This window comes from Pongo abelii, chromosome 8, assembly GCF_028885655.2.
Source record: "Pongo abelii isolate AG06213 chromosome 8, NHGRI_mPonAbe1-v2.0_pri, whole genome shotgun sequence".
NCBI lineage: Eukaryota > Metazoa > Chordata > Mammalia > Primates > Hominidae > Pongo > Pongo abelii.
Window position 1 is genome coordinate 74,783,256 of NC_071993.2, and position 14,346 is coordinate 74,797,601.

The 14,346-nt window shown below is 47.7% G+C and overlaps 1 protein-coding gene across 2 annotated transcripts in view; it reads right to left on the reverse strand.

Annotated features, from left to right (window-relative positions):
- HKDC1 (hexokinase domain containing 1) overlaps positions 1–14,346 on the reverse strand; it is a 46,481-nt gene that overhangs the window by 19,481 nt on the left and 12,654 nt on the right. Inside the window, exons 3-8 of one of the 2 annotated variants that reach the window (XM_024253710.3) lie at positions 14,116–14,264; positions 13,895–14,014; positions 8,245–8,340; positions 6,632–6,731; positions 4,023–4,206; positions 1,116–1,271 (exon numbers count right to left, since the gene is read on the reverse strand). In XM_024253710.3, coding sequence (XP_024109478.3) covers positions 1,116–1,271; positions 4,023–4,206; positions 6,632–6,731; positions 8,245–8,340; positions 13,895–14,014; positions 14,116–14,264 — 805 coding nt within the window. The remainder of the gene's footprint in view (positions 1–1,115; positions 1,272–4,022; positions 4,207–6,631; positions 6,732–8,244; positions 8,341–13,894; positions 14,015–14,115; positions 14,265–14,346) is intronic. The other variant, XM_024253711.3, reaches the window with a different exon arrangement.

Sequence of the window (14,346 nt, forward strand, 5' to 3'; positions counted from 1 at the left end):
GGGGACAGGAATGAGTGAACCACACTTCTCCATCCCATTGGTATCCTCCTGGGGGAACAAGCTTCCCCACCTCTCAGGATTGTGAAAATTAATAGGCAGGCCCATGGTATAGAATAAAAATAACAATATCAACATTGATAGTAGCAGCTGCCACTAACTGAGCAGTCACCATGAGCCAGGTACTTGTCTAAGGATTTTACACATATTAACTCCTTCAACGCCCACAAAAATCCTGCGGGAGGCACCGACATTACCCTATCCTACAGATGAGAAATGTGATGCAGAAAGGGTGAGTAACTTGTCCATGGCTGCACAGCTAGTAAGGGCTAGAGCCGAGATTTGAACTCAGCAGTTAGATTCTAGCACCCACACTTTTAATCACCCTGTGCTAGGCTGACTTTCATGGAAATTCTGTCCCTGCCGAGTTCTGCATAGACATAGAAGCTGCAGGTCAGCGCCACGCGGCTGAGCTCAAAATCTAAACTGATCACAAAGTCAAGGCAATGCCAGGGTTTCTAAGCCTGAGTAGCAGGACCCTCAGATGTGCTGGATGGCAAGGCAGTCACGCCGGGGCCAGCCACCTTCACCTGCAGCCTTCACTAGCCAGCTCCCCATGCGAGGGACCTGTGCCTCAAATCACCACATTCAAAGCCAGTTCCTGATGGGAGCAGGTGGAGAAGGCTCTGCTATCACAGGAGTTCTGGACTTGGATTCCACACATGAGCTTAGTGTCCAAGGATGCCCTGATATTGTAAGCAAACTTGTGTGTGAATGCACATTTTCGGGGCTAAGGGTCTAGAACCTGAATAAAGTTCTCAAAAGGATCTGTGATCCTAAAAATGTGTTACAAGTTACCACTTTAAGAAGAAGGCAATAGAACATGGGAAGAGGGTGGCCCTCTGACTGCAGAGTCCCTTACTGATGAAACCAACAAGAACCTCTCATCTGAGTCACGGCAGAAATTGCTAACCCATCTGAAGCCATGCCCAGGTCTGAAATCCTCCTGGTGAAGGAGGAGTATCTAGTCCCTCCTGCTGTCCTACCACATGGAGCACCCCACACCTGGGCCTCCCATCCCAGCCCTCCACAGAGCCAAGGCAGAGGGACTTGCTTACTTCTCCATGGCAGCCACGTGCTGTGTTTCGATCTTGCCCTTAGTGTGGAGAGCAGAAGATTTCTCACCGCCGAACAGGAGGCCAGCCTTGGCCATCTTCAGCAAGATAAGCCTGACAAGCTCCCCCAGGTACAGGCCACTGATCATCTTCTCAAACCTGCAGGTTGGTGAACAGATCTGTGGACGCAGCCCCTTTGATTAAGCTGCATCGTTTCCCAAAGACCAGGAGCCACTGCCCACAGGCAGGAGCAGATGGGAGAGGGCTGAGCTAAGATTCCCTCCTTCTCACAAAGTGCTGGGTGGCAAGAACTTTTGTCTCAAATCACCCTGGCCATGGGTACCATTCTCACATCGAGCATAGGGACTCTCAATTTCATAGACTTTGGGTATTTTCCCAAAATCACTCAAACATGATGCAACAAGTCAAATTTCACACTCAGATGCTTCCCACTCCTACATCAAGCTTCTGTCCAAGAGAGAAAGATGCTGTGCTTGTGAGATGGGCTTGGACAGCCCCAGACAGGCTCTGCAACGATGTGGATTTAACATCACCATGGCTACCTACAGCTTTACTCCAAGTCTGCACACCAAAAATTCCTAATTGTTTCCCAGGCAGACTATTGAATATTATTATTATTATTATTATTATTATTATTATTATTAGAGACAGGATCTCGTTCTGTCACCCAGGCTAAAGTGCAGTGGTGCAATCATAGCTCACTGCAGCCTCGAACTCCTGGCCTCAAGTGATCCTCCTGCCTCAGCCTCCCATAGGTGTGCAGCACCACACCTGGCTAATTTTTTTTATTTTTGTAGAGACAGGGTCTCATTACATTGCCCAGGCTCATCATAAACTCCTGGCCTCAAGTGTTTCTCCTGCCCTGGCCTCCCGAAGCACTGGAATTACAGATAAGAGCCACCACACCAGGCCTAAATATAATGATTATTTTCCAAACACCATAAGACACAAAATCAAGAACAATCTATGTCATAATCTACTTTATATAGTTCACTATAAAAAGTCTTAGAACAGTCCAGGTACAGTGACTCACGCCTGTAACCCCAGCACTTTGGGAGGCCAAAGCGGGTGGATCACAAGGTCAAGAGCGCGAGACCAGCCTGGCCAATATGGTGAAACCCTGTCTCTACTAAAAATACAAAAAAATTAGCCGGGCATGGTGGCACATGCCTGTAATCCCAGCTACTCAGGAGGCTGAGGCAGGAGAATTGCTTGAACCCAGAAGGCAGAGGTTGCAGTGAGCCAAGATTGCACCACTGCACTCCAGCCTGGGCGACAGAGTGAGACTCCATCTCAAAAAAAAAAAAAAAAAAAAAAGTCTTTGAGCATTGAAGAAACAGAAGACAATCAAAAGAAATTTAGGGTGGATGTCAGGGAATATTTTTTATATATATATATATTTTTTTTTTTTTCAGACAGGGTCTTGCTCTGTTGCCCAGGCTGGAGTGCAATGGTATGATCACAGCTTACTGCACCCTGGACCTCCCTGGCTCAAGTGATCCTCCCACCTCAGTCTCCTGGGTGGTTGGAACTACAGGCATCTGCCATCACACCTGACTAATTTTTTTTTTAACTTTTATTTTTGTAGAGAATGGTCTCACTATTTTGCCCAAGCTGGTCTCAAACTCCAGGACTAAAGCAGTCCTCCCACCTCAGCCTCCCAAAGTGCTGGGATTACAGGCATGAGCCATCAGGACTGGAAGGAATATAATTTATTTTAAGTAAAATGGAAATGGGTGAAGATGATAAAATTCAAAAAATGGACACCACGTCCTTGGGACATGACTGCAATGGGTCACTAGAGCACAGGCATATGCCTGGAGTAGGTGCCACCAAAGTGGAATGTGCTTCCCGGGTGCACAGTTCTAGTGTTTGAATTGCTCCTAGAAGGTGCTTGAAATTCACCAGCATGTCTTGACAAAATGGCTGATTCCAGGGCTGGGGCTAGGAAAGTGTGACACAAGCCGGGAACGGTCTTATGGTGCCAGGAAATAAGGAAGTACTTAAAGAGTGATGGAACATGTCAAAAGGACACAGGAGCCAGCTTCAGAGGCTTCCTTTGGCCAAATCTGAAACAATTTGAGCATCAAAATAAAAATGGTGGACAGCAAACACAGAGGGAAGGTCCTGCCAGAGCCACCACCTGCTGAGTGATTAGACCTCCAAGAAAGCAAGGTGGCCAGGGGACATGCGAACACGAGGAGTTCGGCTGCGCCTGCCTTCTCCTTGCTGCCCAGGTGTGTTCTGCGGCCACGCATCCGAGTGCTCTTATCTTCAGTGCCTTTCATGCACATACGTAACCCACAAATACTGACTGAATTAGAATTAGGGTTATTAGGGTTATGACTTAGGGAAATCTTTCAATGTCCTTGGCTTCTATTTCCTCATTTGTCAAATGAAACTGAAATACAAGCAATGCCTTAGAAATTTGTTGTAATGGGGCCAGGCATGGTGGCTCATGCCTGTAATCCCAGCACTTTGGGAGGCTGAGGCGGGAGGATTTCCTGAGCTCAGGAGTGCAAAACCAGACTAGCCAACATGGCAAAACCCCGACTCTACAAAAAATACAAAAATTAGCCAGGTATGGTGGCACAAGCCTGTAGTCCCAACTCCTCTGGAGACTGAGGTGGGAAGATTGCTTGAGCCTGGAAGGTGGAGGTTGCAGCGAGCCAAGATCGTGCCACTGCACTCCAGCCTGGGCTAGAGAGTGAGACTCCATCTCAAAAAAAAAAAAAGAAAGAAAAAAGAAAAGAAAAGAAAAAGAAAAAAAGAAAGAAAGTTGTGATGGATAGCTAGTCACAACCGGAGAGCCTCCCAGGTAGCCAGGGGACCTGAGTGATTGGGCACTGCCTGGTGCCGATGCCCAGATAACACCAGAAGGGAACTCACAGTTGCTTTCCCGGGTTGAGAGAGCCGAGGTCCAGCTCCCTGTCGAACTCAGTGCGAATGTCCTCCAGGGCCCCGTCGTCCCCGAAGGCCCCCCACTCTGTGTTGATGCACATCCTGCCCTCGTCGCCCTCCACCAGGTCAATGTTGCTCATGTCCTCCATGTAACACGCATTGGTGCCAGTTCCTGAACCAAGGATCAGAGAGAATATGCAGAGAGCGGGCTCCCAGCTGGGCACAGACAGAGAACTCTTGACTGCTGGGGAGTCCTCCTCAATGTACCACAAAGTGCTTTTCATTCCCTGGGGGCCAGCTCTCGCTGAGGGAAGCAGCTTGGGCAAGCCCCAAGCACGTGGGGAAAACAGCTGACATGTCAAGTCTGCACTTCTCAGGGTGCTCAGGGTTTGCCGTTCTGAATGGAGTCAATTGTGAAGAAGTCCCCTGATGAATATGGATGAAAGCTGACGAAGCGCTCTTACAAGAGGATGATAAATGAAGATAATCTTGTAAATATTTTTTTCAAAAAATCACCAACCCAGGGTAATTTTGAAAATTCTTTCCCTAAGCTACTTAGCTTCCTCTCTATTTCATACTAAAAATATTCTTCACTTATGGCCTGCCACAAATTGTTTCTAGCATAAGCTGCATCCTTATCTTAGACTGTGATTAGCTACCACCTAAGAAAGCAACACTCCGTTATGCAAACACAAAATCGCTCCAAGGAAATGCCTCAAACACTTGAGCATTGGGGAATGACTGCAAGTGGGCACCATCTTTTTGGACTCTTTTGGGAGGACAGAAATGTTCTAAAATCGGATCGTGGTGATGGTTACAAAACTATACGTTTACTACAAATCATTGAATCGTACACCTAAAATCGGAGGACATTTATGCCTCAATAAAGCTGTTTGAATTTTCGGGTTTTTTTTTTGTTTGTTTGTTTGTTTTTTCCAGTATCTTCCCTTGGCTGATACTCTGGTGTGAGTATTTTAAATGCCAACATGGAAAATGAGAAATATAGAAAAGCAGAATGTAATATTTGGAAAAAGCTTTTCTCAGAAATGCACGGACACTGTTTAGGCGTGGCCCCCCAATCTGTGGTTACCAGACGCAGCCACAGTGACAGATGGGTGCCATGACTGGCAAGGGCCTGATCCATTCTGAGGCTCCTGGAAACAGAAGGGTGGAGGGAGCCCCTCAGCTTTAAAAACCTGCCCTTCAGGAAAGCCAGGCTGAGGAGGATCTTGAGGGACATTAAGAAAAAGCAATTCAGAACTTTCCCTGGGAGTGGTAAAGGAATGGGAAAAGGAGAAGGGGATATTCAAGAACAACCTATAAGTCAGAGCCATTCAGCTTTACTGTACCCCAAACTGCCTTCCCACACATTCCTCCAGCAGACACCCTAGCTCTGGTGTGGAGACACCCACTGGACACCCCCACTGCACCACGACCTCCCTGGTCCACAGCTGCAGTGCACCTTGCCTGACAGTCCAGTGGTCTCTTGGATGGTCACCCTGCTTCCACTCTTGTCCCCAGTAATCTATTATCCACACAGCAGCCAAAATGGGTTTTTAAAAAATGCACATCCGGCCAGGCGTGGTGGCTCATGGCTGTAATCCCAGCACTTTGGGAGACCAAGGCGGGTGAATCACTTGAGGTCAGGAGCTTGAGAGCAGCCTGGCAAACACTGTGAAACCCTATCTCTACTAAAAATACAAAAAATTAGCCAGCCGTGGTGGTGAGCACCTGTAATCCCAGCTACTCAGGAGGCTGAGGCAGGAGAATTGCTTGAGCCCGGGAGGCAGAGGTTGCAGTAAGTCAAGATTGTGCCACTGCACTCCAGCCTGGGCGACAGAGCAAGACTCCGTCTCAAATAAAAAAATAAAATAAAATGCGCACCCATTTATCCATCCCCCACCCAGAGGTCCCCAGTGCCTTCCAGTCTCCCTCAGGGGATAAGCCGGTGACCTTACAGTGACTGTGTCCGCATCCTATGCAATCTGCCCAGTCTGTCCTCTCCCTCTCACTTGAATGGCCTCCAACTCTCAGCCTTCACTCACCTCATCTGGACACCACTCGGCTATAGGGTTCCCCCAGTGCCCCCTCCCTGGACCCCTTCCCATCTCCAAGTCTGTAGGTGTCCTCTTTCCTTTGGCAGGGACTCCCTTCCCTCGGGCCTCCACCTTGCTCCCTGGTTTGCATCACTGAGGTCCCGGCTCAAATGCCACCCCTCAGAGAGGCTTCCCTGACGCCTCATCCCACTCACAGTCACATCACTCTCTTTGTTTATTTTTTTTTCACGCTAACCACCACCTGAAATTATCTTAATAGCTTAGGGCTTCTAGGCCTCTCACTCACCTCCCCACTGAAAGTTCCAGGAGCACAGGAACTCCCCACTCCGAACACAGTGCCAAGCCCAGGGCCCAGCACACAACAGGTGCTCAGTAAACACTTGTCGAATGGATGAATGAATGAATTTTTCATGTCCCTATGTTGCTTCCCCTAAATAGTGTCAGTGCCCTTCCCGCTGAATTCACTCAGAGCTCACGGAAATGAAACTCCCAAACAGTCCCTTCTCCCCTACCCTCAAAAAACCAGTCCAATTGAGTTACCGATGATGACACCAACTTCGCAGTAGGGGTCGTCATAGGCACAGGTCATCATGGTCCCCACGGTGTCATTGACCAGGGCCAGGATGTCCACGTCCATGTCCTGCCGAACACAAGGGCAGAGGGCATCAGCAGGTGGGAAGGAGGTGTTTCCCTCCCTCCTTCCCCACAGAGGCAGCAGGCAGTGAAGGTGGCTGCTGAGACATCCCTAGATCCTGCCTGCTGGGTCTGTCTGAAGGAGCAAGGCCTCATCAAGGTTCAGGGTCTAGAGGAGAGGAAGAGCCGACGGGAACTGAAGAGGGGAGCCCGTCCTCTTGTTTGTGGGTGAAGGCCTCTGCAATGGAAATATGAGGGACAGGCCACCAGGACTCCAGCCCTTGCTTTTTGTTGTTGATGTTTTTTTAATTTAAAATGTTTTATTTTTTAATCTACAGATAGGGTCTCACTATGTTGCCCAGGCTAGAGTGTGATGGCTGTTCACAGATACAAACATAGCACACCACAGCCTCAAATTCCTGGGCCCACGTGATCCCCCTGCCTCAGCCTCCCGAGTAACTGAGACTACAGGCACACATCACACCCAGGTTTCAGCCTTTGTTTGTGGGATCCTGGGAAGACAACGAGGAAAGCATGTTTATCCAGTGGCATTTCCAGGAGAAAACACCAAAGTCCTCACCCACAGGGACAACTCAGCCAGCAGGCACAGACTCGGCCAAGTCTTCCCCATGTGTGGCATGGTGACTTCCTGTCTGGATTTCCTGTTCCGCCAAGTCAGCTTGGGTTATTGCACCAACATCCCCCAAAGTTTGGAAGAACATTTTAAAGTAAAATGAGAGCCAGGCATGTAGCGTATGCCTATAGTCCCAGCTATGCAGGAGGCTGAGGTGGGAGGATCATTTGAGCCTAGGAATTCGAGGATGGAGTGCCAGGCACTGCCAGCCTGGGCAACACAGCAGGACCTCATCTCTAAAAAAAAAAAAAAAAAAGTAAAATGAAAACAACAAGGGAAAATGCAGGCTATAAAAGAATAAGATCCCAGCTTTAAAGAAAGAAAGGCTGGAAGGCTATGCAGCAAAACATGCCTCTTGCTGTCAGGGTAACAAGCAATTTGGGTTTGTGTACTTTCCAGCTCAGCAGGGAGCGAGTCTTGCTTTTGCAGTAGTTTAAATTATTGTAAAATACATTCAACAAATAGGGATATTTAATGGACAGGGAGTGAACAGTGAAATAGAGAACCAGCCCAGAAAGAATATGGAACCAGCCCGGAAAGTATGTGATCTTTTCGGCCTCAGAGAGGAGGGCGTGTGGGGCCTACACACAGCATCAGATCTAACCAAGACCTCCGGAGAGGGCTGTGGCTGCTGGGGAGGCCCAGGGATGAGCTGGCCACCTTTCAATAGGGATTGGTGCAAGCCCCGCCTACCAAGGCTCTGTGGGTTCATCCAAGTTGGCCACATCTGTACTACAGTGGGACCTTTTCTAAGATCAATTCCTTCTCTGATTCTCCCTCCATACAGGCACCATATGTGACCCCCTCACCTCACCCCCAGCCCCACCAACCCAAGAGAAAGGAGCTAGGGCTGGGAGAGCCTCCCACACCGAGGTGAATTCCTCACCTTGTGTCTTCTCATGGCTTTGGTCAGACGGCTCACCACATCCGTGTCCTGAACTCCTCGTGCCTTAAACTTTTTTGTCCATGAAAGCAGAACACCCTGGGAGAAGATTTCAGGTCCAGTTTGAATGAAAGAAGTGCTGAGATGTGCAACTGAGCTGCAGAAACTTCATGCCTACATGCATCCCCCATGGCCTTCTCTTCTCTAAGCTGAATCACCCCCATTTTTTAAAACATTGCTTCTGCAGCCTTTTCTAATAATTTAAATGACTATTACTCTCATCTGAGTGGTTTGAAATCTATGGTAGCAGAAGGAGTAATTATTGAAAAGTTAGAGCTCTTAGATTCATGAGACATTAGACAAGTCGTTTAACCTCTCTGAGCCTCAGTCTACTCCTCTGCAAAATGGAAATATCGTCTCCCTACCTCTCTCAAAGGAATGCTCTAATGAAAATACCTGGTGTATTATACATGCAGAATGCATGGTTTGCCAGGTCCACAAAACAGAACTAACATGGTGTAACTTTGCAGGACTGTCTCAGGAACTTCATTTCAACTTAGAAAAACGATTCTCAACCAGGCAGAGTGGCCCGCACCTGTAGTCCCAGTTACTTGGGAGCCTGAGGCAGGTGGATCGCTTGAGGCCAGGAGTTCCAGGCCTGCCTGGGCAACATAGTGAGACCTCATCTCTTAAGAGAAAGAAAGAAAAATGGTTCTTAATTTGCATTATCAATCATTGCTTACAAATGGTATTTCCTGAGTTTCGTGTCTGAAATCGCAAATAATCATAGAATTTTTCTGACTGGAAGAGAACTTGGAAGTTAAAAGAGAATCGCTCAAGTCCTCTCAGTCAAGAGCAGCTGACCCAGGCTCACAAACTTCCTGACCACACCTCCTCCATTTCCCTTAATTTATGGATTTTAAAACCCTGGGATTGAGAGAGGGAGAAAATTGCTCTGAATCTCACCGCGAGTCAAGGACAGAGCCCAAGCCGAATGCAGGTCTCTGACTCTGGACCAGCCCTCAGGCTTTTTCCCTGCACCACAGCGCCGCCGTGTGGCAGCTCTCCCTAACTTCCGCCCTCATAGGCTGTGACAACATCCCTGCCTCCTGGGACAGAGTGGGGAGAGATGCACAGGGTGGCTTTCTTCAAAAATCCCTGTTGCAGGGAAGGTGGATGGGGGAAATGAGGGATAAATGCTTGTGATAGAATGCTAAATTAAAAAGGCAATTACATACAACTGTACATTTTCTTTTTGTCTCAAATATTTGGTGACTAGAATCAACCATAGATTTGCTAAACTATAGATACAGGATAACACTTGTATTTAATATAGGTATGAGTGAAAGAAAAACCCACAATTCTACTGGTGGGAATATTTGAATATTGAGATGAGTGGTGATTTCTATTTTCGTCTTTAAACTTTTCCATTCCTTCTCTCTCTTTTTTTTTTAACCTTGAAAAAGTATTACCATTTATTTTATTATCAGAAAACACACACACACACACAAAGAAATTTCTCTTTGGTTAAGACTTTCTGTTCCTTCAAAAACAAGAATAAAAAAACAAGTGACTTATTTTAATTCTCACGCTCTTATGATGTTGGCTATGGGTTAAACATAATAATAATAATAATTCTCATGCACCTACCTTCTTTAATCATTTTCAGTTTCTCAAAGAAGCACCCTAATCACACCTCTTCACATAGCCTTCCCCTTTCCATCCCTCTGCAGTCGCGGAGCTGAACAGAGCCCATCTTCCCCAGGAGCCCTTATTCTAGTGTCACCAAACCCACTCCTGCAGCAGAGCCCTGCTTAAATAGCTTTGCCGCACGAGCCCACATTCAAGTATTATCAGGAATGAGTTTTCTTGTGGTTGGAACTTTACTACTTAACTTTAGATTTTATTGAAAGGCAGTTTGCAAGGAAATTTTATAAAATATAAATATATTTGACTAGACTGTGATGAGAAAAAAGCATTTTTCCCTTCCTTGATACAATTTTTTTTTTTTGAAACGAAGTTTCACTCTTGTTGCCCAGGCTGGAGTGCAGTGGCGCCATCTCAGCTCACTGTAACCTCTGCCTCCCAGGTTCAAGCAATTCTTCTGTCTCAGCCTCCCGAGTAGCTGGGATTACAGGCATGTGCCACCATGCCCGACTAATTTTGTATTTTTAGTAGAGATAGGGTTTCTCCATGTTGTCAGGCTGGTCTCAAACTCCCGACCTCAGGTGATCTGCCCTCCTCGGCCTCCCAAAGTGCTGGGATTACAGGCATGAGCCACTGTGCCCGGCCTCTCCTTGATATAATTAAATGCCCTTCCTTAGTTTAAATTTTACCTGAAAGATCTTTATTGTGATATGACACGAAATGGGTCAAAATGGGCCAGGCACAGTGGCTCACCACATCTGCAATCCCAGCACTTTGGGAAGCTGAGGCGGGAGGATCACCTGAATTTAGGCGTTCAAGACCAGCCTGGCCAACATGGTGAAACCCCGTCTCTACTGGAAATACAAAAATTAGTTAGGTGTGGTGGCAAGCACCTGTAATACCGCCATTCAGGAGGCTGAGACAGGAGAATTGCTTGAACCTAGGAGACGAAGGTTGTGGTGAGCCGAGATCACACCACTGCACTCCAGCCTGGGCGACAGAGCTCAAAAAAAAAAAGAATCAAAATGCTTTCAGGCACCTGCCGCCATTTTAAATGAAGTTCTAAAGTGGTGTCTTTCTGGAAAGGCACTGTGGTTGGGGAGCTTATGAACTTGGGGTGGGGTACTCTTGGTTGTGTGGCTTTGTGTAAGTCTCTTAACCTCACTAAGCCACAGTGTTTCTCAAATATAGAATGAAGATAATCACATCTACCTCTTAGAATTGATTGGGAGATTTAACAAGATAACGCACACAAGGCATTTGGCACAGTGCAAGGTACAGTGTCAAAACCGGAGGCACGTGCTTTTATCATTATTATTGAGAAAGATGTTGGTGGGTATTCAACATAGATAAATGACAAAATCCTGGATGGATAAACCGTACATTCACACCCTCCACTGCCAAGCTATCAAGAAAGCATGTGCATTTAATTCTTAAAGTTGAATGAATTCTCACAGAGCTTGAGAATTTTCTTCCTTCTTCCTGGAGTCTCTGTTCCAGAGCTCTCTAATAAGAGCAGCTGGCACACTCTCACTCCACCACCTGCACTACAGGATCCAGCCAGGGGCCTGATTCCCAACCCCCTGCACACACATCTACTCAATCCTGGGACCTTTCTCTGCCAACCAGCTCCATTTGGCCTCACCCAAACATTCCCTGGAAACTTTTTTGTTTGCTTGTTGTTTTTTGTTTGTTTGTTTGTGACAGAGTCTCGCGCTGTCACCCAGGCTGGAATGCAGTGGCATGATCTCAGCTCACCATAACCTCCACCTTCTGGGTTCAAGTGATTCTCCTGCCTCAGCCTCCCGAGTAGCGGGGATTACAGGCGCCTGCCACCAGGCCCGGATAATTTTTGTATTTTTAATAGAGACGGGTTTCACCATGTTGGCCAGGCTGGTCTTGAACTCCTGATGTCAGGTGATCTGCCCCCTTCGGCCTCCCAAAGTGCTGGGATTACAGGCATGAGCCACCGCACCTGGCTGCTTGTTTTAGAGATGGAGTCTCGCTTTGTGACCTACGCTGCTGGAGTGCAGTGGCGTGATCACAGCCCACTGCAGCCTGGACCTCCCGGGCTCAAGCAATCCTCCCACCTCAGCCTCCCAGGGTGCTGGGATTATAGGCATAAGCCACCATGCCAGGCCCCTGAAACCTTCTTTATATTATTTTTCTCAGTCCTTTCTTTATAAAAGAATGAAAATGTAAAACTCAGCCTGTCCCCTGTATAGATGATGGCAAATTCTCACGATGGAATCAAATAAATGATTGACACCTTTCAACTGTGAGATAGTTATCAAGCACGTATTAAATACAACACATTGTCAGAGACCTTGGCGGGGAAGGTCCATGCCCTTGGCGGGCACTGCTTGCCCTCCAAAAACCTCTGTTGAATTTAGGGATAAGATACAAAAGCACAAAGAGACAAGTAATCCAGGGACAGTCACCACAGCCTAGCAGCTACTGTGTAAGGCCCAACCACAGTGTTGGACGCTTTACAAATGCTTTGCCTAAGCTTCACCTCAGGCCAACGAACAGATGTTATTATCCCTGCTTTACAAATGAGAAAACAAGGCGGGACACAACGGTCCATGCCTGTAATCCCAACGCTTTGGGAGGCGGAGGCAGGCAGATCACTTAAACCCAGGAGTTTGAGACCAGCCTGGGCAACATAGTGAGACCTCATCTCTACAAAGAAAAAAATAAAAATAAATAAAATTTTCTCAAAGAGAAAACAAGAGGCTCATGAAATTAAGGAACTGGCCCAAGGAGACACAATTTGTCCCGAACCATGATTCAAAGCCATGTGTGTGGAACATGAAAGCTCATTCCCTTTCACTATTCCACACCAATAAGTGACTCAAGCCAACAATATCAAGCACATCCCAAGGAGGTCCATGTGACTGTCAGCTGGGCATTGTAACCAGGAGGGCCAGGAGGAGGAGATTGATCAGGGTCCCCAACCCAGACAGGAGTGGCCCGGGGAGACTAGACTCTTGACAGTAACTCCCCCAACCTGGCCCCAGAACGTCCCCCTATTTGCTGTCTTTATTCACATAAGATTGAGTTAGCTTCCTCCTGCTTACAGATTGAAAACTGAGACACACAGAGATGAGTTACCAGGAACCCCGGCCTGGCTGGTGGCACAGCTGAGACTGCGTATCCCAGGCTCTGTGTCTGCTCCAGGACATTCTCACTCCTCCAGTGCCCCCATTCTTTTCTTTTCTTTTTTTTTTTTTTGAGACGGAGTCTCACTCTGTCGCCCAGGCTGGAGTGCAGTGGCGCAATCTCGGCTCACTGAAAGCTCCGCCTCCTGGGTTCACGCCATTCTCCTGCCTCAGCCTCCTGAGTAGCTGAGACTACAGGCACCTGCCACCACACCCAGCTAATTTTTTGCATTTTTAGTAGAGATGGGGTTTAACCGTGCTAGCCAGGATGGTCTCGATCTCCTGACCTCATGATCCACCTGCCTCGGGCTCTCAAAGTGCTGGGATTACAGGCATGAGCCACCGTGCCCAGCCCTCCAGTGCCCCCATTCTAATCCTCCTCCTGAGGGCTCACTACAGGGAGAGAGTTCCCAGCCTTCCCATGCTTCTTCTAGTTGGCTATGTCAGTGGTCCTAAGTGCAGGCCTCAGGCAGCATCACATCTCCCGGGAACCTGTCAGGGAGATGAATTTAGGGCCTCCTTGCAGAACCACTGATTCCAGTAGGCCCAGCAATCTGTGCTTAAAACAAGCCCTCCAAGGAATTCCTCACACCAAGGTTTGAGAGCTACTGAAAAGCATTCTACTCCCCCGAGCTGTGCCCACGTTAATCATAAAATCAAGGCCACTGTGTTAACAAGTTCTCTGCCTCACACTGCCACCTCTTCAGGAACAAAAAGAAAAGAAAAAGACAAACAAGAAAGCTCCTGCTGTTCTCTCCTGTGTGCAGCCTGACTCCCACCTGTGCCCACATTCCCCAAGCCCCAATTCCTGCACAGCTGCTTCCCTCTGCGGGCTCTGGCCTTACCTCTTCCAGTTTAGTCTGTCGACAGGGGAAAGAAAAAGTTAGGCCAAGGGGCAATTTCTTATGCTTTAAATCTTTGGTCTTCATGAAATCTGCCAGACAGTCAGCTACATATTCAAACAGCTGCAGAGAAGAGAAAGCAAAGGACGTGGGCTAAGGTGTGGTTTCCCCACACACGGATGCCACCGCCTTCCCTGTGGTCACAGGAGCCACCTGCCAGGTACCTCTGTGCCGTTCCCGCGGATGATTTCATTGGGCGTTGGGTAGAACTGACTCTCCATCTGCACGTGTCGCTTCCCCTCTTCAGCGACTTGCACCTTCAGCACTCGGAACTTGGACCCTCCGAGATCCAGGGAAAGGAACTCCCCATTTTCTATTAAGAAACATATTCAGTTTCCATTTATTGAGGGTCTACTACAGATATGGCAAGCTCTGCATTAGAGGTTGGACATATA